A 27,714-nucleotide genomic window follows, 5' to 3' on the forward strand; every position below is an offset into this window, starting at 1 on the left:
TTTGTAATGTGATTTGCACCATATTTTCTAGTATTAGATATTTGAGCTATTTTTAATTAGCTATACCAGCTTATGAATCAAATGCAATTAATATATAAATCAATGAATGAATGATTTTGTGATGAGAGAAATCTGAACACAGAGTTCTTTATTAAAGCTCAGTTTGCATTATACAAATATCAGTTTCAAACTGCATGCGGTGGCTTGGTCTGAGGCACAATACTAAGGTAAAACAGCATTGTTCATGTTTAGACATGAAAAAAAAAAAAAGAAAAAGAGGCATGGGGGGTCAACATAGAATTGCATAAATTAAACTGAATATATGTAATATTGCAGTTTACCCACTTAACTTGTTAGTTGTATTTTTAATAGACAAGTAAAATATACACATGATAAATGTGACACTGAGAAAAAGACATTAAGAGCAATTAAGACAAGGGAGTAAGTTCATCTTGCATTGAGTTTTTTGCTATCGTGACAACAGAAGGTTTTGAAACGAAATCTTTGAAGACAATAAATACCGAGCATGTAATTCATTTCACAACAATTCTCTACATCATAAATTAGACAGAGGGTCGGACACCGATCGCCTTTTGAGCGGCCCTCTCTCTATACAGACAAGAACACCCTCAGTTAAAGGAGTGGGATATTAAAAACGAGGCCACACACACACAGGAGGATCCAACGTTCAAATTCATTTAAGCCCAACTTAGCTCAAAAAGGACTTGGAGAACTTCCCTGTCAATCACCTATTCTTCCTCCCTCCGTAAATCTCTTTTCCTTTGCCTTCAGAAACACTATTGCTCTACAAAGCACAAAAAATACCAAGGCCTTTATTGGTGAAAATAAGTACACTGTTGATCTTACGCGTTTATAAGACCAGCCCAGGCAAACTCATTTAAAATGCAGACATCAGATATTACACTTAGCACTATTCAAATGTTAATATTAATCCTTTTCATGAAATGAGAGAAGAAAATAATGCAGCATAAAATAAAGTCACATCCCTGAAAAAACAAAGTAACCCCCAAAAAAAAGAAATAAAAAAAAAGAAAACAGGCACAAATTTCAGGAAGCCTCCAGATTTAGGAGTCTCCTTCACAGCAAAACCTCTGTGATGAACCAACCCGTCCACAGCGTGAAGAGCGGCTGTCTGATCGCATCTGTATTTGGCAAATAAACTTCGATTGGTCACGGTTTAAAGAGCTACTACTGCTAATCTTCACCTGCCACTTCCATAGAGGAGCTCAGGTGACAAATCCAAACCCAAATCAACACTGGGAAAGAGAAAACAAGCTTTTAAAGGCAGAAAGCGGCTTGCTTTAAAAAAAAAACGGTGGTTTTGTTCGTGTCGTGCTGCACATGGACAGAAGACCGCCTGTAACAACAGAAAGCATGGAGGAGTGACCTGTCACAATGCATTAAACACAGAGCGCTGATACAAAAAACTAATCCAATGCATCATCATCATTATTCTCAGTGAAGAGGATAACAACAACAACAATTATAATACCAATAATATTACAACCGACCCCAAAAAAAGTGGCCGGACTGAAGTAGCGATGTCAGCTTAGCGCCGATCACAGTACAACCTGCCATTGTCGGGAATGTTCCGGTCTCATTGGGACAATGCCAGGGCGGCGTGCCTAAAGGGGTCGCGGGAGTGGAGACGAGGGGTTCGGGGGGGAATGTTACAGTACCGGGAGAGGGGGAGGTAGAAGAGGAGTCGACGAGGAGAAATCTGAAGGTACAAGAGTCCGCTGCTCTACTCCCATTCGGTGGTTCCCGGGGGCTTGGACGTCAGGTCGTACATCACCCTCGAGATGCCGGGGATTTTCTTGATCTCGTTCACCATTTTGAGCACCACCTGTGGCCAGAGGAGCACGAGTTAGTGGATGGGAATGAAGGAGGGAGGGTTTGTGTTAGGGCTGAACCATATTTCGTTTTAGCATCGATATCGCGATGTGCGCATCCGCAATAGGCAAGGCAAGTTTATTTATAAAGCACATTTCATACACTATGGCAATTCAAAGTGCTTTACATAGAAAGGAATAAAAATAAATCACAAAATAAAAGCAAGGAAAATTAAAAAAAGTTATTCCAAGTGCTTTACATAGAAAGGAATTTAATTCAAAGTGATTTGCATAGAAAATAAGCACAATGAATTAGAGTAAAATGAATTAAAGTAGTAAAAAGATGATGCATAGAATAAACTTCTCATCTGGCAAAACACCGGTGTCTCTTATTTTGCATATTTTTGCAAGTGGTTTATGTTTCTCTCTTACTCGATTCTCAGAGCCATTTAAGTTCAGTTTAGAATCAAAAGGAAGAATACAGTGCAGTCAGTCGGACGTACAGTGGATACTGCCTTTACTGACTATGAGGGTTTGTGTTAGGGCTGAACGATATATCGTTATAGCATCGATATTGTGATGTGCGCATCCGCAATAGGCAAATCGCAAGATGTATAGGCATCTTAGTCCGTACCGGCCAGCTGTACCTGAATTCAGAACGCATGTGATTCGCGGATTATTTGCAAAGTTTAACCATCATAGACAGGGTTCCCACACCTTGGTTAACTTCAAATTCAAGGACATTCCAGGTCCAATACCAAATTCAAGGACTTAATGTGGGGACACATTAGTTGTGTCCAACAACAAACGTTGGGGTAGCATCGTAGTAGTTTTGTGCGCGCGTGAACGTCATGGCAACGTACAACACAAAGTACCTGACGCAGGAAACACAACGTAACGCGTAAATGCGTGTAATTAACGTAAATCAAGAAAGCTAGTATGCATAGGCCACGAAGTGTTGGCAAAATAACACATTAGCGGACCGCAGGGAATAATATGGAATTTTTTCCAGAAAATGTTTTGCACAAAATAAATTCAAGCACTTTCAAGGACTTGTATCTATTTATGTTTATTTTCAAAAACTTTCCAGGGCCTTGATTTTTTTTTTCTCCGATTCACAAACTTAAGGATTTCAAGGACCCGTGGGAACCCTGCATAGAGTAAAAGTTTAGAAGAGCGAGAAGACTCGTGAATGTCGAATTCAGGTTTCTTTCTTTCTTTTGAGAGTAAACAGGCACGTGCACGCAAAACGAAGTCAAAATGCCCCGGGGAGTATCCTTGTAAACACAGTCGGTTGTGTGTTGTAAACAGTTGAGAAAGGAAACGGATGCGTGTCATTTATAATAGGTCTGTGCATTCGTCTTAAAGGGACAGCAACCTAATGTACATGAGCTGTTCGCCAATAATGATCAGACAAAAGAGAAAGAGAAAATGACTTTTGATAAATTGTAATAATTAATAATATTAGTTATATTTAATTTACACAGTGAAGACTGTCATTTAACATTTGATTATTCAATTTCTGTTCCTGAATACTGTTAGATTTACCTGAAAAACAAACCACTGCTTATTTCAGTTATATCTTTCTTTTATTGTATTTAGCTATACTTGTAATTTGTTTATAATTTTCTATGCAGATTCATTCCTCTTCCTCCTTAGAATGATTAATTCTTTTCAAATAGAGCTATTCAAATCATCTGGTGAAATTGTTTTTATATCGCAATATTTATCGCAATGTACGTTTTTTTCCCGATATCACTAGCCCTAGTTAGTGTGTGGATGGAGGATCTGGTCTCTCACCTCTTCAGGGATCTGGTTGTCTGGAGTCGCAGCGATGCCGGTCATGAAGTCGCTGGTGATGAAGGTTCTGATGACGACGGACCGTCTGCAGGACGGCTGCTTCTGAAGCGGGTCACGGTCAAAGTGCAGCGGCGTGAGGATGACTGGCATCTGGCTGATTTTACTCGAGTAGCCTGGATATAAAGCACAATACAGAACGGTAATGCTAGTATATAAACAGCATTCATAAACAGTGATGTATACATAAACAGTCTAGTCTAGCCGACATGCCAACATAGCAAGTGGAGGTATTGCACCTTAAAGAATAGCTCACCCAAAAATGAAAATGATCCCATCATTTACTCGCCCTCAATCCATCCTAGGTGTGTATGACTTTCTTTCAGCCGAACCTAATCAGAGTTACATTAAATAATATCCTGGCCATTCCCAGCTTTGTAATGCCATTGAAGTGTGCCCAAGTTTTTGAAGCTCAAAAAGCACATCCATCCATCATAAAAGTAAGTTAATAAACGCCTTCTGAAGCGAAGCAATGGGTTTTTATAAGAAAAATATCCATATTTAAATGATCTATAGTTCACAAGAGAGTCGAGTTTCGGCAGAAAGATTACTTTTATGACGGATGGATGCGCTTTTTAAAGACACTATAAAGCTTGGAAGAGCCAGGATATTATTTAATATAACTCTGATTATGTTTGAAGGTGAAATAAGAAAGTCATATACACCTAGGATGGCTTGAGGGTGAGTAAATTATGGGATAGGTTTCATTTTTTGGCTGAACTATTCCTTACAGTTTATACAGTTTATACACTATACAGTTTCTGGTACCATTGACTTCCATAGTATATTTTTTTCCTACTACGGAAGTCAATGGTACCAGAAACTGTCTGGTTACTGACATTCTTCTAAATATCTTCAGTTCTGTTCTGCAGAAGAAAGAAATTCATACAGGTTTGAAACAACATGAGGGTGAGTATATGATGACAGAATTTTCATTTTAAAGTGGAGTATCCCTTTAATGCTGGTTGCCACCCATCATAAAACGGGAAAAAGACAACGATGATGTCATGTGTAGCTACTACTGCCGCACAGAATCATTATGGAGGAGATCGACAAAAGCGACAGTCCACAAGCATCCAAAAAAATGTGGCTTGTCAGTGTGGGACTTTTTTTGGATGCCTGTTCACACCAGATGATAATCATAACTTTAAATAGGTATAAAAACAGAACAACAGTAACATTTGTTGTCTTTGACTGATGTTGTCCATAAACATGCAGATTTTCCCCTCGGAGACGTAACTGTGGTGCAAGTGTTTACACAGCGCTCGCAGTAGCCATAGCTGTGGTGGGACTGTTTACACATGTAAAGGTTATGACAATAATAAAGCAGACAGTGGAGACAACCAGCTCTTACCGGACTCCCTTAAAATGGAGTGTGCTACAAAATCTGCCTGTCTTAGCGTGCTCAGGACACCAGTGGTCAGGAAGGTGGGCGTGATGTCAGTGGGCGGCTCCTTAACATGTGACCCAAAGACGTAAACAACTCTGCAAAGGAAGAGATGAACAAGGGACACAAGAGGGACATCGTCAGAAAACATATTAAAGGGATAGTTCATGTGAATAAAAGCCTGAAATTAAATGTTCATCATATAAAGCGAACGAGTGTCTTCAGAAAATTTGGACTAAACTCGGACTAATGGATTAGTTTTACAATCTATTTATGAACTTTTTGAAGTGTCAAAGCGGTAGTTGCATAGCTGTCAATGGAGGGACAGAAAACTTTCTGATTTCATTACAAATATCTTTATTTGTGTTTTGAAGATAAACGAAAGTCTTATGGGTTTGGAACGACATAACGGTGATTAAAGGTATTGTAGGTAGGATTTTTATAAAAAACTTCTTTTCCAAATTTGTTTAAACTTTATTTATATATCAAAACATAATTAAAATGTAAGTACTCTGAAAAAGAAAGTATAAAAATCGAGTGTATGTAGACCTCTCACGACTGTTTTAAAGACAGCTCATTATTTCCATTCACTCCACCCCCTCCCTTCTGGGCTCCTTCCAAAGCCACGCCCCCAAAACACATGAACGCGCATTATTTACCTGAGACGAGCGGAGAGGAAGGAGCGCAGTGCATGTAGTGACATCATGTCAGAATCACATGTAATAAAAAAAATCTAACTTTATCATTATGAAGATAAACAAATAAGATGTATTTTAGTACTCACTATCAAGCTAGCATAATGGGTGCGCGCGCATATGGGCAGATCCTGTGTGGCAAAAGGGTGGTTGCCATGGTTGCGAGAGAGTGACAGTCGCCTAAGCCAATCCTTTGTTTCGTCCCGAATGGAAATAATGAGCTGTGTTTAATACAGATTAAACGGTCTAGAGTCACTCGATTTTTATACTCTTTTTATCAGAGTACTTACATTTTAATTATGCATTGATATATATAAAAAGTTTAAACAAATTTGGAAAAAAGTTTTTTATAACAATCCTACCTACCCTACCTTTAAATGGTGACAGAATTTCTGTTTTGGGTGAACTATCTCTTAAAGACACATATTAAAGGCATTCACACATAATTAATGTGTTTGAAAAAAGTATTTCATTCTCACCAAGGCTGCATTTAATATTTGATCAAAAATTCATCACATTGTGAAACTTTAATAATATTTTAAATAGGGCTGTAGTACTGGAGTCCGGTCTTGGACTCGAGTCCGGACTCGAGACCGCTTTTCTATGGTCTCGGACTTGTCTCGGACTCGCTGGTATTCGGACTCGGACTTGTCTCGGTCTCGGCCACTGGCCTTGCCAAATATGGCTTTTGGTCTCGACCGAGTCCAGGTTTCTTTATTATGTTCCCAATAATCACACATACGTCGCCGCGATATTAAAACAATATATTATTGGAGGGAAAGTGAAACACTCGCCACCTAATAAGTATTTCGGCTCTTTTTCGTGAGCCGGCTCGTTTCACTCAGCTCACTGAAAGCGCCGGCTCTTTTGACTCACAAACGGCTCTTTAAAAAATAAATGTTTAAATAAACTCGCTGAAAGTCCACCGCTAGTGCAACGTGAATATTCACATTTTTAATTGTCCATAACAACCCGAAAACTAGCCTGCTTGCCTTGCACATCTAATTAATGGGCAAAGTTTTCCGACTTTTTTTCTTACCTTTCTTTCTTTGCCTATTCCACGAGTGGTAGGCGCAATGACTGGCTGTTTTAAAATATAGCTAATATCGAAACAAAATAACCCAGCTCATAACTTGCAGGTTTGCTTAGTGGCAAACTTTTTTCATTTGATTGCTTCAGCCGCCACCCGCCCGAATTTAATTAAAATATTATTTTTCGTCACGTCATCCGCCCGATCCGCGGTTTATCCGCATCTCTTGTGTGTGTGTGTGTGTGTGTGTCTGTGAGTTGTCTCGGTCTTCCCTCATGCAGTTTAATTGGTTGACATCGCGTGTATGATTGACAGGAACAGAATGTAAGGCTGATCAGACAGTCGAAATGAATGTGTTAGGCCTAGGCTATATAATTATTATTTTTTTGTTGTTCTTTGAATTAGTCAATTATTTTAAATAAAATTAAAATTATTCATTATTTCATTATTACATAATGATTTAATTTCTATAGGCTAGCCTATATTTTTTAGCAGACTTTTTTTTTCCTGTCCTGGACTCGGTCTTGACTCGGACTCGAACCTTTTTGGACTCGGTCTTGACTCGGACTCGAACCTTTTTGGACTCGGTCTTGACTCGGACTCGACTAGTCCTGGTCTTGGACTTGTCTTGGACTCGACAGAGGTGGTCTTGACTACAGCCCTAATTTTAAAATGTAATGTATTCCTGTGATCAAAGCTGAATTTTCAGCATCATTACTCCAGTCTTCAATGTCACATGAATATTCAGAAATCATTCTAATATGATTTGCTGCTCAAGAAACATTTATGATTATGAATGTTGAAAGCAGTTGTGCTGCCTCATCTTTTTGATACATTTGTTTCAGGATTATTTGATAACGGAAAGCTTTTGTAACATTATAAATGTCTTTTGATCAATTTAATGCATCATTTCTAAATAAAAGTATTAAGGACAATGAAGGGATGGATGGGATATGAGGGGACGATGAATACTCCCATAGTTCTTCAACATGGTTGGTGGAGCAAAGTGACATACAGATGTGTCATTACCTGTTGATGGAGTGACAGATCCGTGGGATGAGTCTGGCCAGGAACATCAGTGAATCCCAGTGAGGAGCCTCTTTACTGCTCACCCCACACACATAACTGTACGACCGGGAGTCGCCCTGTACACACAGATCATATGGAATCATGTTCAGCCCAACATCTCAGGAAAGACAAACATTTTAAACATTTGTGCAGAAGTGTGGAGAAGACACACCAACTGTTTAACTATTAACCATTAGCAACAACAACAACCTGCATAAATACAGTGCACGGTATTTAAAACTCTCTGGCCCCCTGTGTGTCAGCATGTCCCAGCTCAGAGTCTGGAGACCGGGGTAATTTTAGCACAGCCGTGGTTTAGGAGACGGCTGTTTGTAAGAGGAACACCCAGCCATGCATCATCAGCCAATGTGGTGAGACGCAGACGGCTCTGTCTGGACCAGTGAGTGAGAACAGAAGTAAACCAGCCTCCTCTAGCACTAGGATTGAAAACCTGTTTATAAATACAAACATCATGAGACGTGCACATGGCAGCAGAGGAACGCTCACTCTATATGCTGATATGATACAGACTGTCCTGCACTGAAAGCACAGCTCTTTGACATTCTCATCAGAACTATAAATAACTATCTTTGTGAGGACCAGTTTGAGTTTTAGACCACTGGAGTGAGGACAAAGAGAGTAAAGTGAGGACATTTTGGCCGGTCCTGACTTTCTGAGAGCCTTTAAAGGCCTGTTTGAGGGTCAAGACTTGGTTTTAGGGATAAGGTTATAATGAGGTTAAGGGTCGGTTTAGGGTCAGGGGTCGGGTTAAGCACTTAGTTGTGATGGCTAAGGTTAGGGTCAGCGGCTAGAGATTGCATTGTGTCAATGAATGTCCTCATAAAGATAGATGTACAAGAATGTGTGTAAGTGTGGAATGAAAGAGTATGTTTGAAAGGCTAACCACAGAAATTTTGACATTTTGGCGCTATGCAGCCAGACAGGTCATTCTGCCATCCAGACAAAGTTAGTTTGTTGTTTTGAAGACGATATAAATTGAACCTAAAACAAGTGAGCAGTGTTGGACAGGGGTCATCGTAGGCACTCTGATTGGTCTGCAGTTACGCATTAGCCGCAGAGTGCAATGCACTGTGTTGTGACGCATTCCTCTCATAGCTATCATTAAAATTTTGTGACTTAGTGTTGACCTTCTGTTGGCTCGGACCAGACGGGATAGCCTTCGTTGCCCTTGTGCATCGATGAGCCTTGGTTTCCGGTCACCGGTTTGTGGGTAAACTCTCACCACTGCTGACCGAGAGCAACACACAAGCCTTGGCGAATATCATCGCAGTCAGGCAGAAACCTCTCCATCTTCTTTATTTTTTCATAAATCATTACTATTGGTCACCCTCTATGCCTGCCAGAGCGTTTTTCAAATATTTAACCAATAAAGAGGGTAAATAAAGAACTGGTTGTTTGAATAAATAGAGTTTTGTTTACTCAAGAAACACTATTGATATAAAGGCTAATGTTCTATGTATTTGAGGAACAGAGAAGAGTGTCTTAGTCCAGCAGTTGTTGTCGATAGCCAATCTGTCTTAAATCTTTTATAACATGAGATTTTGGACAAATGACAGAAAAAACTGAGCTACAGTGAACTTTTCTAAACCTGTAAGTTGATGAAATTTTTGCGTTCTAATGACGGGACAAAATCCATATGTCCGACATTCATGGATCAAAAACCTTTCAACTTCATCTGAGCTTGATTTTTGGTAAAATGCTAATATCTAACCATTTATAAATACACAGTGTTTAACTATTTTAAAAAAGTCACCAAGAGCCAACACACAAGCCTTTGCGTTTCAGAGATACTCTGACCCAGACGCCTTGCCATAACAATCTGTTGAGTATGAGAGCTGATTTTTTGCTTACCATCTAATTTACCCAGACCTTAATATGTGGTCTTGTTAGGAGATCTTGCTTTATAATATTTTGGCTCATCAGTATATAACACTTAATTCCTATGCACACTGACATGCTGATTAAAAGCCAGAGAATTTGCCTGCTGGCAGTTTAGAACGTAATAAGCAACCGAGTCTTTTATATAGATCAGTGATTAAGACTCAAGTCAAATAGTAACCTCATAAAAGCGGGTTAATTTGACATGGAAAGAGTCACCAGCATGTCCTGCCCTGTTATTGGACACTTTTGCATGTGGAATAAATGAATCATGGCTGACTCTAAGTGCACCTCTACAATACCATCTGTAACTGAAAAGTATGACTGCATGTCAGTACCAGTGAAAGACATATTGTTCAATGCAACAAACAAAAAACACTGAGTGAATCATTCTTATGCTCATTATGTCTGAAAGTATTGGCGGATGACAAGGCTTACCTGTACACCGACAGTTTTGATTGGCAGCAGAAAGGCATTTAGTGAATGAAGGCTGGTGATCTGCATGAGTTTCTCTTCCTCCTCGTCTGATATGCATGACTTCACTCTTTGAAGAAGGGTGTGAGGCTGGATGGATTAACATCAGAAGGATTGATATTTTATAGCATGCTATTTATAATCCAAAGGAACGACTGTGTGTGCTTTCAAGTGTCCACTTTCAACTTAATCAGAAAACTTACTGTTAAAGGTGCAGTGAGCGATTTCTGAGAAACGCCTTAAATCAACACAAAAACAAAACAGTTTTGTGAATGTTTGCTAGATGTCTGCTCTGTGTGTGTGCTGAAAAAGATATTGTGTTTGTACATAGTCCTGGCTGTGTAAATAGGAGAAAAAAAACAAAGTGGATCGGACCAAACAGACCGAGCACCACAAAACTATTTTAGCCAATCAGCAAAAGGGGGCGTGTCCACTCATGAAGGGGGTGGAGAGAAAGGTCAGAGGAATATAACTGGAAGAAATAGATTTCAGATATCAACAGTGTTTCTCAGAAATCACTTACTGCACCTTGAAGTTGAAAATATCAATTATGTAAGGTCAGAGCCAACAAGAAGCAATGTTTAAACACACACACACACCTTTTTGACCATGGCGGAGAAGTCTGTGATGATTTTCAGGACGTTGTTGGTCTCGGCGAAGTCTTTACAGACGTAAGGCTCATCAGCACAGATCACTCTAATGGCCAGACCCGGACCTGCAACACATCACACACAGTTTCAGCAAAGCACATTTCAGAAGTCGTTAATCGCTACATGAAACGTTCAAAATGTACACTTGCATTAAACATTTTAGGGGTCAGTAAGATCTTTGTTTTAGAAAGAAGTCTTGCAAAGCCTGCTTTTATTTGAACAGAAATACAGTAAAAACTGTAATATATGATATGATATGATGATTTGATGCTCAAGAAACATTTCTGATTATTATCAATATTGTCAATGCTTTTACTGTTTTTTGTGGAAACTATAACACATTTTTTCAGGATTCTTTGATAAATAGAAAGTTCAAAATAACAGCATCAATTTAAAATAGAATTTTTTTGTTTTAAAAGTCTTAGTCACTTTGATTAATTATTAAATGAATAATTTAATTTAAACACATTACTATCCCATGAGGCCACGGGAGAGGATTTGTGAATGACAGTGACACATGTGACATGTGAACAAGTCACATGATAATGACAACATGGCGTATGAAGTACGTCCGAAAGGTATACTTGAAATTGAAAACTTATGCAATTTGTTTTAACTACTTATTAGTGGAACTGAAGCAAATAATCAAGCAGAAACAGGGATTTTGGAGGTTTGTGATGGTCTTACCAGGGAAGGGGTGTCGGGAGACGATCTCTTCAGGGAGTCCCAGCTCTCGACCCAGTGCTCTCACTTCATCCTTGTGGAAATCCTTCAGTGGTTCGATTACTTTACCCTGAAGAGTTCAGAAGAATCAGCAAATAACAGTTATGAACAGTTTTTTCAGCATGAAGAGGAAGAGACGCCCTATCGCGTGCCTCTATTCTGTCACACCACAGGGGGCTCTGAATATACTGCAGCCAAACACAACATAAAACCACTTTCCCTGCTTGAGTTCACCTATATGGACAAAAGAAACTGCATAAATGTAAAAATATTAAATAAATAAAAAAAATCACATGCATCAGAGCTAAATTTAAGGAATATCCAGTTGCCAAGCTAAAGGGGAGGGGTGAGGAGAAAGAATATTTTAATTATTATTATTATTTCATTCTAATGCTAAAACACTGTTTCAAAAGTTAAATCATCATCGCAGTCAGGCAGAAACCTCTCCATCTTCTTTATTTTTTTCATAAATCATTACTATTGGTCACCCTCTATGCCTGCCAGTGCGTTTTTCAAATATTTAACCAATGAAAAATATTAAAAAGAGCTTGTGACTAAACTTCGTAACTCCATTGGATTCTTAACCTGTCAGTCAAACCTCATAGCTCCGCCTCTATCGTGAATGAAGAGTGACAAGGGTAAATAAAGAACTGGTTGTTTGAATAAAAAGAGTTTTGTTTACTCAAGAAACACTATTGATATAAAGGCTAATGTTTGATGTATTTGAGGAACAGAGAAGAGTGTCTTAGTCCAGCAGTTGTTGTCGATAGCCAATCTGTCTTAAATCTTTTATTACATGAGATTTAGGACAATGACAGAAAAAATTGAGCGCCCAATGAATTTTTTGCGTTCTAATGACGGGACAAAATCCATATGTCCGACATTCATGGATCAAAAACCTTTTAACCTCATTTGAGCTTGTTTTTTGGTAAAATGCTAATAATATGACATGCAAATATCTAACCATTTATAAATACACTGTGTTTAACTATTCTAAAAAATCATTAGGAAATGAAACTATGGAGAGTTACAGGACATTAATGAGGAAAGACAGGTTTGCCTTGTATTAGGACATGTTGCAGGCAGGACTCGAACCTGCAAACGCCATGTTGGCACCATTGCGCAACACAAATTTGTCTGATGTTAAATCTTTACCTCGTCTCTGAGTTTTCGGATGAGCTCTGTGTCGTTGTGGTGAGTTTTGATCATTTCTGCCTTCCCACTAGCAAGGTGAGACGCACTCTCGATAAGATCTGGCCTGAGCGTTCCTTGCGCCAAGAACACATCCTCTGGCTTCAGATTCATCTCTCCAATCACCTCATTCGCCACCTGTGAGAGACAGCACATCCAGGACTCACTGTTCTGCTCCATACTTGCTCATATTATAGTCCGCTACACATTCAGATCACTTCGCAACTCAAGAGACTTATAATAGCTCTATAGTAGGTTTATTCTCCAGGCGAAGTCTTGTTTAATGTGTACACAAGACATTTTAGGCGAATCAATACTGAAGTCGACAGATCCCTACACTAATATCATTACAGGACCATCTGATAATAATGACAACATCAATTCAGTTACTGCCAGACAGATAGTCATCTACAAAAGCAGAGCTACACACTTTTACAAATGTATCCCCAATGATCTTCCGCTTCTCTTCTGGATTGGTGGTCATGTTGAGCGTTTTGCTGATGCGTTTCCTGGGCGTGCGGTCCTCTTCTGATATTGGCAGGGTCGTCGTGCCGTTGTAAAAGGTGTGTGCTGCGTTTACAACTGTAAAGCAGAGAGTGATGGTATAGTTACAACACTGATGTGTGTTTCAGAACAAGTTAAAATGAAGGGATGCACCGGCGTATCGGGCAAGAATCATCATCAGCCGACAAAAGCAATTATTTTCACTATTGTTTAAAAACTGTCAATTATCTGTCAATCAAAATGGGATGGAAAACATGTCAGACTGCAACTCGTACTGTGTGTAAAGAAAATGTCTCGTGTTGAATTTAATGCTGTCGAAGTTAATGCGACAATAGTGCATTATTTGCATAATGTTCCCATCCAATAATTAAAAAGAGCTTTGTGCTCTGTTACTTCTGATAGGAAACAAAGTCTTAGCTTTCAAATTACTTCCATTTTATCACAAACTTCATAAATGGCAATAAAATGATGCTTCTAAATGTATCGCGACAGATTATTGACAGATATTGTTCTGAATAATTGGTATTGTTCATCTTGTTAAATGAATAAATAGACTTTAATAAAAGGCAATAAATACATTTTAATAATGCATTAATAAAAAAATGTAATACATACATTAATCAATTTATGCTAAACAATTTACCAGAAGGAACCTTCTGAATGTTACCTTTGAGTTTGATGCCGAGTTTAGTCAAGGCTTCCTCAACACTCTGACTCTCTCTCTTTCTCATGAAGCCGTTGTCGATGTGAACAGCGATCACTTGCTCCTGGTTCAGGGCTTTATTCAACAGGGCCGTGCACACGGTGGAATCCACACCACCACTCAATAACACCTGCACACACACATATACATCATGATTTACGACTCACTTTGGACTGTAACTGTAAACAAGACATCCAATAGACACAAGTGTTCAAACAAATAGAATAAACAGTACACCAGAGATGACTTTAGGGGGGTAAATTGCTATAAAATTGCTATAATATATTAAAATTGCTATAATATTATGTACATTAATAGATTATAATCCAATATTAATCGTCAGTTCACTCTCTAGAGAGAAGACCCACTTCACAGAAGCTCAGGGAGAAAATCACCTTGCTTTCGGAAAGAGCAGTAACTAATTGGCATTTTTAATTAGTTGCCCTCATACACACACACACACACAGCCTGGAGCAACAGCAATTAACAGAGAATTAGACAAATTAGAGTAGTATGGCACTAATCACATATGTGCCTTCAATCAAACAAAAAGGCCTTTAATAGATAAAGGAAGATCAATATCGCATTGAGCCCACAATAACTATAACCCCCCCCCCACACACACACACACACACCCCACACACACACACACGCTAACCAATTAAATCAAAGCTTTTACTCAGCTTTTACCAGTCTGTTAATTATTATAATTAGAGAATGATTTCTGTGCCACTATAACGGTGTTATTTTAGCATTATTTATATACTATTACAGTATCTATGGCTATGTTCAGACTGCAGGTAAAATCAGATCTTTTCAGGCTGACTGTCCACTCGTTTAATTGCAAGTGATCAAATTATATGTGTGTCTAGACATAACCAGCCTATCTGCATGGGTAACTTTGGTAATGACGTAGGCGTATCCCAGGAAAAATGGAGGTGGATCATGCCGCTTTCCAAATAAGCTCCCTATCGAGGTGCGTAACATCACAACATATACCAGATTTGTGATGTTCAGTCAGTGCTGTAGTCACGGCCGAAATCTTTGGACATACCATTTGAATACTGTATGAATACTTCAGGGATTCCCGTGTTGAGCAGTCTGAGATGCATTGCAAAAATCTCAATGTGGGTTTCATCAGATTGAGTTTTTTTGTGATCCAGACTTTCAAAAACCCACCTGGATGAAATATGGATATGCCAAAGAAATCAGATTTTTTCTGGCAGTTTGAATACAGCCAATTAGGGATGTGCAAGAAGCTTTATTTTAGTTTGAGTTTTAGTAAATTCAACTTAAAGTTATTTCAGTTAGTTGCCAAGGCAGGATTTTTTAAGTTTAAGTTTTTTATCTAATATTTATATTTTATTTTCAATGAGCAAAAAATGATTTTTAATAGCTTTAGTTAACAATAACAACACTATCTTTGCAATCACATATAGTGATTTAAGTGCAATGAAAGTTTCTTGAGACACGCTCCCATCTGCCATTGGTCCACATAACAAAGAGGGTTACACTTTATATTAAGGTCACGTTGACACATTGCACTTGCTCAAACAAGCACTGAGTAATATTAATTAACTACATGTACTTACTATAGAGTTACGGTTAAGGTTTGGTTTACGGTTAGTTACTTGTAATTATGCATAATTTACTGTTATTACTATAGTAAGGACATGTAGTAACTATAGCCCTATTCGCACGGGATTAGCATTACCTGGTGACCTCTAGTAATTTGTAATAATTGCGGAGGTTGTCTGTGATCTTAATCCCGTGCGAATCAGCCATGTCTGTAATTTGTAAAGTAAAAATTCCCCCACAAATGACCAAACCATATTTCGCCGAACACCGCGGTCCTGTGATAATATTAGTCCCGTGCGAATCGCCATCTCTGTGATTTGGCGGGGTCGTTTATAATTATTTCAAGGTTTTTGTTTCCTGTGCGCTTTCTTTATCCATCTTTCGTGAATAATGGAGGCTGCGTTGGAGTGTTTCGATAGTATTTTGGGTGCTGGGTCATATTGCTATACACCCTGATACGATACAACTATACAATTTGCAGAAAGAGAAAGCTGAAAACCTTTAAGAAGAGCAAAAGATGGAGATGAATGACATGTATAGCAACATGTGGTAAGGAACATTCTTCTGTTTATGATACAACTAGACCTATAATAACGACAAGACATTTCCAAGCAATAGCCTATTGACATCATATCCGGGAGATAAGTCAGTAATTTCGAGTAAAATCACAGGCTTCGGTTATCCCGTGCGAATGCGCCACACGAAATTCAGATGTGGGGGGGGTAATTTATAAATCACACGAGGTCCCCAGATAATACTAATCCCGTGCGAATAGGGCTTATGTAAGTGTTACCACTTCACCTGTAACTGACTAGGACTGTCACTTTTGTGAAAAAATCCTGTTCGATTTTTGAGACATAAGTGTTCATTGAATCGATTTTCCATGTCTAAAGACGTTTCCATTTTAAACGCCAAATTTGGGCAAATCCACGGACAACTAACAGGCATTAGGACGAACGTAAAGAGGGCGCTTGAGACGCGCACAAGTCAGCAAATATTCCTGATGATTTATTGGCGTGAAGTTTCGTGCACAATGACAAACAGGAGAGCAACATTCTCGGAAAACAATAAGCAGAGTGGACTGCCATAACATCAATGAGAAACATCACTGCAGGCTTCAACATGGCTGTGTTTACCATTAGAAATGTCAAACAAATTTCGCCTACGAAGGCGATTGTAGCCCGTAGCCCGAATCTGTGTCTGTATGCACGAAACTGTCTGAATACTGGCAGAATTCACATGTTTGTAGTAAAAAGAGAAACATTATGCAGAGGTATAATTTGCTGTTATGAGTGTGTCAGAGCCTGCAGTTGCTGTGTGACGCGCGTTTCGTGATGAGCTGGACGCGCTCCGAGAGAAGGCTGTTAAAACCGATCCCCTATTTTTGTTTTCGAAACTTGGTCCGATTGATTGTGCAATCGATTTTCGAACATAAAGTGACAGCCCTATAGACCAATTTCAAGCCGACGTCACAGTCACGGCGCTAGCTGGAGGCAAAACAAAGGGAAAACTGGAGGCGCCAGCACAAACCAGCACAGATTCGGCTACATAATGAGCTTAAATTATTATTATTGTTATTAAATGTCATCTTGTTGTGTTGTTGGGTGCAAGAATCGACGGAGTACAGGCTCCAATTTGAAATTTTATCGCATAATGTTTTTTTTAATTATTGTGATTATTTGTGAATCATCTATGATTGTATACATTGTTTTGATTGATTGTGACTAGACTTTTTGAAGAACCTGGTAAGAAAGGGTAATTAAATACATAGTTAAAAAATGAATATGCTGTATCTGGAATTTTTAATTCTAGAAAATATTCACATCATTAAAATTGCACCGTAATGTCACTCTTTACATTGTCGTCTTCTGTCTGGTCGTGGCGCTGGCTAGGCAGAACTGCGGATCGTAGGCTACCACTAGGGTGACCACCTGCTAATAAGCCCAAGGGGGGACAAGGGGTATGTTTCTGAGGGACAATGTGGGACACTGCCTGGCGCGGCGGTGCCCCCACCCCATGGGCAGACTCACTGTGGATAGTGGTTTACCCATTTCTAGCACATACCACCTTACATCATCATGGTATATTAATAATGCCCTATTCCCCTAAACATGTGTAATTGCTGATGTATGCTCATGAATAGGCCAACCAATGTGTATTTTTTTCTAAATAAAGATTCATAATATTTTGAACATTCAATGAATTGACAGATGCACTTCCACTTACGATTTAGGCTACTATTTAATTTAATTTATTTTTCATTACAATTTATTCACTTTAAATAAATTATAATATAAAATTATAGGATTAACAGGAACTGTAGTTGTTCAACACCACAGGAACAGTTAAAAAAAAAGTATTTTCAAAAAAAAATAAAATACGATTGACATCGTATTCCCCTCCATGTCCGATTGAGAAGGACGTTTTGCAAAGGTCACAAAAAGCCCTCTCGGTATCCCCCTCAACACCTTTCAGCCACAAATATTCATTTTCCCAGTCTTTCTTGTACCCACACCTTCTCTTTTTAATTGATGATGGCGGTGCCTCTCAGACAGTCTCTTTCTCCATTTTTCGAATTGGAAAGCGAGCATCTAAAAGTTCCTTCCCAGTGTGTCTGGTATGCGCGTGCGTGCGCTGTCATGACAACAACGAAAAAGTTTACACCAGTCAGCAGGTTAACTGAGGGGTGGGTGTGGCAACAATAGCGTGCTGAACTGTCAAGTAATGTTCGTTTGGCTGCCTGGGGCTCGAGGATATAGAGCGACCAACTTGTTTTTTGAGCAAGCATGGATTATGCGTGACACGGTCTCAATTTGCGGGACGCATGAATTTGGCTTCAAACGCTGTGCGCGCACGCGCTACGCGGGACGGGTGGTCACCCTAGCTACCACGCAAGTTTATACAGTTATAGATCGTCCATCCATTGAATGAGCGTGTATGCCGGGTCAGCCAATCTGGGAAGTCCGTTAAAATTAACTTATGCAAATAACAATCGTGGTCCTGGACAGTGAGTGACCTTGCACATTAAGATAAAATCAGATTTTCTCCAGTCATTGTTAAAAAACAAGCTAACAAAACTTGCAAACTAATGTTAGTGAAGCGGCCAGAGGGATCGTTCTGCCTCCACCTAAGCTCCGCCCACAAAAAAAAACATCACCATGTTTAGCAACTGAAAAGGGGTCTATAACTGACCAATGATTGTTTTAAATGTCAGGTTGAAGGGATTGATGGTACTTACCAGAACTTTGGATTTGTCCACCTTCTCTTTAATCTCCCTGATGCAGGACAGCTGACGGTTCTGTACGGTGAAGTTGCTGCTGCAGCCGGCAATCTCAAACAAGAAGTTGCGTAGCATGTCCGTCCCCCTCTCAGTCAGATCCACCTCTGGGTGAAACTGAGTGCCGTAAAGTTTCTTCTGCTCATTAGCAATGCCTGAGACAGAGATGGACGCGGGAAATGTCTTAAACCACAAACACTCACAAGCAATAAAGCATCCAGACATGCTCAGAAATGCCTTTTTAGGATATGAAGCACGTCTATGAAGTCCTCAGGTCCACCCACCTGCAACGATGTTTCCAGACTGTGCAACAATCTTGAATCCTTCTGCTACTTTGTCGACACTGTCTCCATGTGTCAGCAGAACGGGTTCCTCCTTTTGCAACCCCCTTGAAACACACAAAGAGTTTCAGCACAAGATTTTGCAGTGCGATCCACTGTTATCCTCACTTCTCCGTGGGGGTGTCGTTTACGACAACACAAAAACCTGCTAGCTGACATCATAAAGGGACGCGTACCTGAAGAGAGAGCAGGAATTATCCAACGCAATGTCAAAGACACCGTCCTCCCTCACGCTCTTCCTGTGCACCGTACCTCCGAAAACCTTATTCATCATCTGGCGGACACAGAAAAACAAAAAAAGTGTATTTATTGATTTATCGCTACATCAGCAGTAATGGATATATTACTAGCAATCAACATCATTTAAATTTAAATAAATAACTATGATTACAATATCACTTCAATACATTTACAATAATTTGTCTTAAAAAACACTAAGTGTATTTATTGATTTATGATTTATCGCCACATCAGCAGTTATGGATATATTAATGGCAATCATCATTATTTTAATTTAAAAAAATAACTATGATTACAATATGACTTCAATACATTTACAATAATTTAACAATAATTTGTCTTAAAAAACAATCAATATAGAAAAAACATACATATATACCAACAACAACAGTAATAATAACAACATTTACATATACTCTTTTAATTTAATATATGATAGAAATTCTACAATTATTCCAGGAGAAACCTTGCCCATTAATAAAAATATATAAAAATATGTTGTGACATACTAAGTGTATTTATTTTATAATTTTTTTGTAGAACTTAAGTACTGACATTCAAAAGTGTGGGGTCAGTAGGGTTTTTGTTTTTGTTTTATTATTTTTTTGTTTTATATTTTAATATTGTTTCCAGCGAGGGCATATTAAATTGATCAAAAGTGAGAAAATTCATATGTAACCGTAATATTCTATTTCGTATAAATGCTGTTCTATTGAATTTTCTGTTCATCATAGTTCATCATAAAAATGCATTATAGTTTCCTCAAAAATATGAAACAGCGCAACTGTTTTCAACATTGATAATAATCATAAATGTTTCTTAATCAGCAAATCATCATATTAGAATGATTTCTGAAGGATCATGTGACACTGAAGACTGGAGTAATGATGCTGAACATTCAGATTTGATCACAGGAATAAATTACACTTTACTATATATAACAAACAGTTCTTTTAAAGTGTAAAACATCACAAGATTACTGTTTTTACTGTATTTGTGATGAAAAAAATGCATTTTTATAATTATTCATAATAAAATACAAAAAAAAAATTGAAACTAAATAATGATAATAATTTGTATTATTAATTTGTATTATTATTAATAATAATAATAATTTTCTTCTCACCTGCATTCCATAGCAGATTCCAAGAACTGGTTTCCCGATGGTGAATATGGCCGGATCAAACCAGGGCGCATCTTCAGCATAGACAGAGTTCGGCCCTCCGGATATAATAATGGCCCTAACATAGCAGACAATAATTTGATATACTGATTATAAACCAATTTATCTTAACCGAAATATAATTACAAAAACATCAAATGGCTGAGAAAGATGGAAAGAGTCTGTGTCTGTCGAATCACTGAGACTGGGAAAGTTCTAATGCAAAGGCCAGATCATGTGATCCACTTATCTCTCCAACTTGTGGGTTTCTCTGTCTTTCTATCAGTCTCAATGTTCACCGCCTCAGGAAACATCAGCTTTGTTTCCTTGTACGTTCTAACAGGGGGAACGCACGGCACTCAATGAACTCACACTGTGTTCCTCTCAAGGACAAACTAACTTATGGCGATTTATCTTTACCGACTGGTGTTTTACCCACTAGAATTGGTTTTAAAAGAACAGCAGATGGATGATAAAAAGTCAGAATTGCGTGAAAAAGTCGCAATTGAGTCTTATAAAGTCTTTTTTTCTCGCAATTGCGACTTTATATCATGCAATTCTGACTTTATAACACATAATTGCGAGTTTATATCTCGCAATTCTGACATCTTTTCTCAGAATTGTGAGATATAAAGTCCAATTCTAAGGAATAAAAAGACAGACTTTTTTATAGTTTATATATAGTTTATATCTCACAATTCTGACTTTATAACACGCAATTGCAACTTTATATCATGCAATTCTGACTTTATATCTCCCAATTGCGTATTATAAAGTCAGAATTGCAAGATATAAAGTCGCAATTGCGTGTTATAAAGTCAGAATTATGAGATATAAACATGCAATTGCGAGAAATATACTTGAAATTCTGACTTTTTTTTCTCAGAACTGCATGTTTATATCTCGCAATTCTGACTTTATAACAATTGTGAGATATAAACTCGCAATTGTGAGAAAAAAAGTCCGAATTCTGACTTTATAACACACAATTGCAACTTTATTTCACGCAGTTCTGACTTTATATCTCACAATTCTAAGAAATAAAGTCAGAATTGCGAGATGTAAACTCGCAATTGTGAGATAAAAAGTCGCAATTATCTTTTAAAATGTTTTATTCTGTGGCGGAAACAAGCTTCCATAGTTTGCAGTCTCCAACAGTGCCTTCAAAAATTGCGCTTCAAGCAATGATGGTTAATAACTCTGATGTCTTCAGCATTTAAAGGGAAGAAAGCCTTTGTTTCACAGTGTTAGTTCAGATACTAAAGCCTGTCGGTTACCATATCAAACATGTCTGCTTTGCAATTCAATTAGGCGTCCCAGGCACTTTTTAACATGAGAACCGAACAGCATCTACTGACAAGACTTGGCACGGATGGGCTCACCTGAAACCCTGCTCTCTGATGGCGAAGGCTGGCGTCTCCAGAGGCAGAATCTCAGACTGGACAAACAGCTCGCGCACCCGCCTGTCAATCACTTTCCCATACTGCGCTCCGGCATCTAGGATCACCACGGCACCCTCGTAGGAACACAAACCATCTTTAGGCTCTCCCACGATATCCAGCTGCAGATACACAATGAAGAACACGTGTTACATAAGTCCCCATGTTAGGCAAGTAAAACGCTACTAATGTAATTTGGGATGCATTTAAAGGCACATGTTTGCATGTGACTGGAGACTACTGATGTGCTGCTTCTGATAAATGTAGTCACATGACTCCCAGGAAGGTAATGTTGCATGTAATGCATCTATAACCGTTACAGCCTGACCCTGCACTTTGTGGCTGCGTCCGAAGACTTGTTGGCAATGACTTTACAGGCAGCGTTTGCGCACGAAGGCACCTCACGAAACTGATGACTTCTGAGGCAGCGTAACTTTTTAATGATCTACAGCAAAATAGAGCAAGCTTTGGTTATTAGTAAGCTAATATATAATTACTATAATAGTAATTTCTTGCTAGAAATGATCTCTGGGGCCGGTTTCACAAAGATAGACTTTGACTATGGCTTAGATATAGTAGATAGTCAGACTTCAGATAGACATCTAAATCAGACCGTTGCACAAAGCACTTAAGACTATCTTAAGTAGGACTACACTGCAATGCATTCTGGGTAAAATAAGACACTTTTCAAAACAAAAAACATGGCGGATCGAGTAAGCGCATTCAACCGCTCGGTGCAGTTTACCCCAGCGGAAAATATGTGTTTGTTGGAGGAGTATAACAGTTACAAGGACATTTTACTTGGGAAATTTAGCGGAGAATGTAGTAACAAGAAGAAATGTTTAAATTATGAGCCATTTTCCCTTTTCTTTTGGCTGTTTGTAAATGTAACTGATTGTTACTGCTGGTTGCCAAGGTAACAGAGTCTTAGACCTAAGTTAGCCTGGGGGTAAGGCGTCTAATTTTTTTTGGTCTAAATTAAGTCAGTCTCTATTTTTGTGAAACAGTCTAACTTGCATTAGACTAGTCTATGAGCAAATATTAGACTAGTCTAACACTATAGACCGGTCTAAAATAGCTTTGTGAAACCGGCCCCTGAAGTGGAAAACGTCCGTCAAAAGCATACATTTACTGTACACAAACTGACCAGCAAACGCAACTTTCAGACACCATCTTTATTTTTTAGCTCAACTGTCACAGAATGGAAAGCACAGGATTGTGGGATATCAAAAGTCAGCGAAGGATGCATCTATGCTGCCTTCAAAAATCGCTGAGATGAAGATGATGACATTAGATTTGAACGTGCGTTTGATGCCTCAAAAGCAGCATTTTTAAGTTTTTGGACACAGCCTGTGTGTGAATTAAAGGGGTCCTATTATGCTTTTTCACTTTTTCAACTTTAGTTTGTGTATTATGTTGCTGTTTGTGTATAAAAAAACACCTGCAAGGTTACAAAGCTCAAAGTTCACTCCAAAGGGAGATATTTTATTTAACAGAATCTACTTTGAGAACTACAATGAACGGCTCGTTTGCACTACAATGCGTTTTTTCCAGATCTTATGAAGTCATAATGTTCCTCATTTAAATAATCTCCGCCCATGGGACGGACACGCAATAAAAGTTAGCGAGACCGAGTTGAGCTGCGTTAGAGAAGATGAAGAGTGCTGTCTCTGTTTTTTCCACCCCGGAAAAAGTTTGTCTGTGTCAAAGTCCGTGCTTGAAATCCGTTCAGCACGATCCTCTTATTCATTAACATTGTCAGGGTCTGAATCAGGCTAGAAACGGTTTGAAATTGACGCCACTATTTACATCCGAGTAGAGCTCGCGGTTATGAAGGGGCGGGACATTTCCCCGAACACTCACTAAGCGCTGCCAATCACAACACACTGGCCAGCTATTGGCCAGCAAACCAATCACAGCACATTTAATATTTCGGATTTTCGGCTTCATCGAATATTTTCGGCTTCATCGAAAACGACCAGTCAACCAGACTGGGGAGAGGTGAGCTGTAAAAATATCAAATATGTGAAAAATAATGCGCTTTTTGAACAATCAAGCATGAAAACATATTCTAGTACACCCCAAAAAACAAAATCAAGACTTCAAAAACAGCATAATAGAAACCCTTTAATGCAGACACATGTTTTGAATGTAGTCTTTCTTAAAAAATTTGTGATATTAGGCATTTGGCATATTAATCAGCCAATATTCTGCTATTTTTAGTCTGGTTTGGTAAAATGAGTGGTAAAATATTTTAAAACATAATTAAAAAGTATCAACACAAAACATTATATATATATATATATATATATATATATATATATATATATATATATATATATATATATATATATATATTTTTTTTTTTTTTTTTTTTTTTTTTTTTTTTTTCAATCAGTAATAAAATTGACAGCCTACTTATTTAGATATCATACTGGCCATTTTTGGCATTAACCACAGTACTTTTTTTCAAAAGTACAAAACTGCCTATGGTTGGTAATATTTCCAGAGCCGGACAGTAACGGAGTACATTTACTTGAGTACAGTACTTAAGTACACTTTTGAGGGATCTGTACTTTACTCGAGTATCATTTTTGGGGAGTACTCATGACTTTACTCAAGTACATTTGAGAGGCAAATATTGTACTCTTTACTCCACTACATTTCTATCCATAACTGTGAGTACCCGTTACTTCTTCTAAAAATAAAAAATAAAATAAAAAAGGAAAAAAGAAACATCTCGGAAACTCTCAATTTGTTGTTTCCCTCTCAAATGTGATTGGATTGTGCAGGCGCCACTGATTGGGACAGCCTATCAGCAATCACCTTCAGCTTTCCGCCAAAGTCAACTCCATGGTCAGATTTAGATAAGAGACGAAACCATGGACGAAACAATGGATGAAGACGCAGCCCAGGATGGTAGGGGAAGACTCATGAATATTCATTAGGGAAGTCATCCCTGATTGGTCTTAACCCCAGTGACGGGTAGATTTAGGGGCGGGGTTAGGGAGGTCATAAGACCCCCAGTGACGGGTAGGTTTAGGGGCGGGGTTAGGGGTAGGTCATCAGACCAATCAGGGATGACTTCCCTAATGAATATTCATGAGTTTTCTCCTACCATCCAGACTATTTCAATTTTCTGAACAAGTTAATGATAGTTTTCGCTTCAAGTGTTTGCTGTGTTTACCAATGTAAGCACTGTGGCAGTAGTAATGCAATATTTAGAAAATGTACTCTTGTACTCTTGATACTCAAGTACTTTTAAAAACAAGTACTTTAGTACTTTTACTTGTACTTGAGTAAAATTTAGCAAGGGGTATCTGTACTTTTACTCAAGTAATGAAGCTGTGTACTCTGTCCGCCTCTGAATATTTCCACATCATTATAATTATTACATGATTTACTTTATTATTTTATGGCCTCCAAATATGGAGTATATACTTGTATAGTATCAAGTATGATCAATTTTAACTCAGAACCCTAAGGTAAAAATAGATCAGCCATAATTTCAGAAAAGACAGTGTACGCACTATGAACCCATGTATCTCTTACTATAGTTTATAAGTGCGAAACCCTCCCACGTGGTTTGCGAGCGCAAGAAAACAACACTTTATAACTGACTCAAAAGAGTATAAAATGCCGGAAAAACGCAACAAAACAATATTTACATAAACACGTGAAAGAGCGACGGCATTAAATAACAGTCATGTATATGCAAAGATAAAATAAAATATAGCAAACATGACCCAGTCTCTCCAGTATGGAAATGCACTGGCCTGTACACACTCATACTAGCATGTTAACACAGAACAGCTCAACTTTTCACAGTGATATACGCGATAAATGCTTTGCAGCTGCATGAAACTCATAGGTGTTTCACAGGTGGCTGTTGATTTCAGCCACAGCTTTAAAACCTCATTAGCAGTGGAAGCTCAGCATGTCACATTGATTGAGGCTAACTAGCATTAGCTTGTGCGCTCGAGCCCCGGCTAACCGAATGCGCGAGCTGAGCTGCGCGCGCTGCGAGCTTCGCCCGGGGCATGTGATGTTCTCAGTAATATCACATCCAGCACCACGACATCAGCCGATAGAGTGCTGTAGGCAAAGACCGAGCATATAAATCATCCATAAGGGCAAATGCGCATTAATAAAAGTACAAAAATCAGCCGGGTCGCCGCGCGCTCTAAGTTTCTCAGCGCAGACAGGCCGCGTGTGAACGGGGAAAACCGGTAGCGAGAACCGGTGATACGCACAAGGACGGGCAGAAGAGTTTGGGTTCTGAGCCATGCTTAGGCCGGGTTACTGACCTTGGTATCCCCGTTACACAGTGCCATGAGTGCGTGATGTGGAGCGGACACTCCTGTCTATCCGTGTTTCTGTTGTGAGCGTGTTCAGCGGGGGTCTCTCTCTCTCTTCCGTGTGATGGTTCGTTGACGGTGTCTCTCTCTCTCTCTCCTGCTGGCCGGTTGCTTACTACTACAGCTCCGTTACCGTATCTTCAGCCTGCTCGTGGTCGTGTGGTGTGTGATTGCTGATAGGGAGGAGTTTTGACGTTAAGAGTCAGAGAAAAGTTTCTGTTGGCTCGAATCGTTTAGTACTTTTGAAGGAACATATTTTAAAACATATACTACTTAAATTAACTTGAGATCATTTCAGATCTCATTTTGAACACATATAACAAATGTGCTTGGGTCAAATAACTGTTGGTTTAATTTATTAATTAAATTTTAAACCCAACGTTGGACCTTTTTCACAGACCCTGCAAAGTTTTTTATATATTTTTTATTATTATGCGTTATAATTGTATGTAGCCTATGTACGATAACACTATAGGCTACTTTGTTTTATATTACCTTTACATCAAATAAATTAAAAAAACAGTGGCTGTGGGAGTGGCGGTAAATTGGGCATCTTTCTCTCTTCTGTTCTGACTGCTATTGTCAATCTCTCTCTATTTTTTTATTATTATTTTTTTTTAAGTTGTGAAAACAATATTGTGTAGGGTTTTTTTTTCTTCTTTTTTTTTGGTATTTAAGCAAATTGGAATTTGCAACACGAAAAATAAATTTAATGTAAGCTAGTCTCTCTATTCACGCTAAGTTTACCCAACCATGACGACTTCTGCTTCTGAGAAACCCGGAAACGTGAAAAAGGGTTGCTCATAAAATTCATTGTATTTCCTGATTTAATGTGATATGTGTTGTCACAATTTAAAGAAAACATTAGGCCATTTTACAATCTCTTATTAGGAGAGGTTCACTGAATGATTTACAATCAACATTCTGAAATGAAATGCTATAGTCATTGTGGGATCGCAGTAAAGTAGGACACATACGCTATATATATCCAACTTTTAATATATAGATTTCGATGATTTAACAATTAAAGGAAATAGTAAGACATGCACTCTCAGAGAAAAAAGGTACAAAAGCTGTACAAATGATTCACCTTTGTACTTTGCATACCAAGGTACATATTGGACCTAAATTGTACATAATAGTACCTAAATGTACATATTAGAAACGTTTGAAAGGGTAAAGTCAAGACAATAAGAGTGTATGTACTGCACAAAGTTTTGGGTTCATAAGCAAAACATTATTTTTTAACATTCATCATGATGTTGACTTTGCACCTCTTGATATG

The 27,714-nt window shown here is 38.5% G+C and overlaps 1 protein-coding gene across 1 annotated transcript; it reads right to left on the reverse strand.

Moving 5' to 3' along the window:
• Positions 1-131: 131 nt before the first annotated feature.
• On the reverse strand, positions 132-26,597 carry gmps (guanine monophosphate synthase). Its single transcript, XM_084124494.1, has 16 exons — positions 26,379-26,597; positions 22,015-22,193; positions 20,597-20,711; positions 19,407-19,504; positions 19,174-19,277; positions 18,851-19,044; positions 13,999-14,164; positions 13,258-13,409; positions 12,792-12,965; positions 11,601-11,706; positions 10,863-10,978; positions 10,228-10,353; positions 7,852-7,967; positions 5,065-5,195; positions 3,654-3,826; positions 132-1,867 (listed from the first exon to the last, which is right to left on the reverse strand). The coding sequence occupies exons 1-16, from the start codon at positions 26,403-26,405 to the stop codon at positions 1,766-1,768; spliced, it is 2,079 nt and encodes a 692-aa protein (XP_083980620.1). The 5' UTR covers positions 26,406-26,597; the 3' UTR covers positions 132-1,765.
• Between the last annotated feature and the right edge of the window lie 1,117 nt (positions 26,598-27,714).

This window comes from Abramis brama (genome assembly GCF_963993115.1).
Source record: "Abramis brama genome assembly, chromosome: 9".
Classification (NCBI taxonomy): domain Eukaryota; kingdom Metazoa; phylum Chordata; class Actinopteri; order Cypriniformes; family Leuciscidae; genus Abramis; species Abramis brama.

Bases quoted from the DNA above. Each gene is read 5' to 3' on its own strand.
- gmps (XM_084124494.1), bottom strand. From the start codon at position 26,405: ATGGCACTGTGTAACGGGGATACCAAG. The intron at 19,278-19,406 runs GTACGCGTCCCT...GTGTGTTTCAAG, and splicing joins AATTCCTGCTCTCTCTTCAG to GGGGTTGCAAAAGGAGGAAC. The intron at 1,868-3,653 runs GTGAGAGACCAG...CTCTGGCCACAG, and splicing joins ACAACCAGATCCCTGAAGAG to GTGGTGCTCAAAATGGTGAA.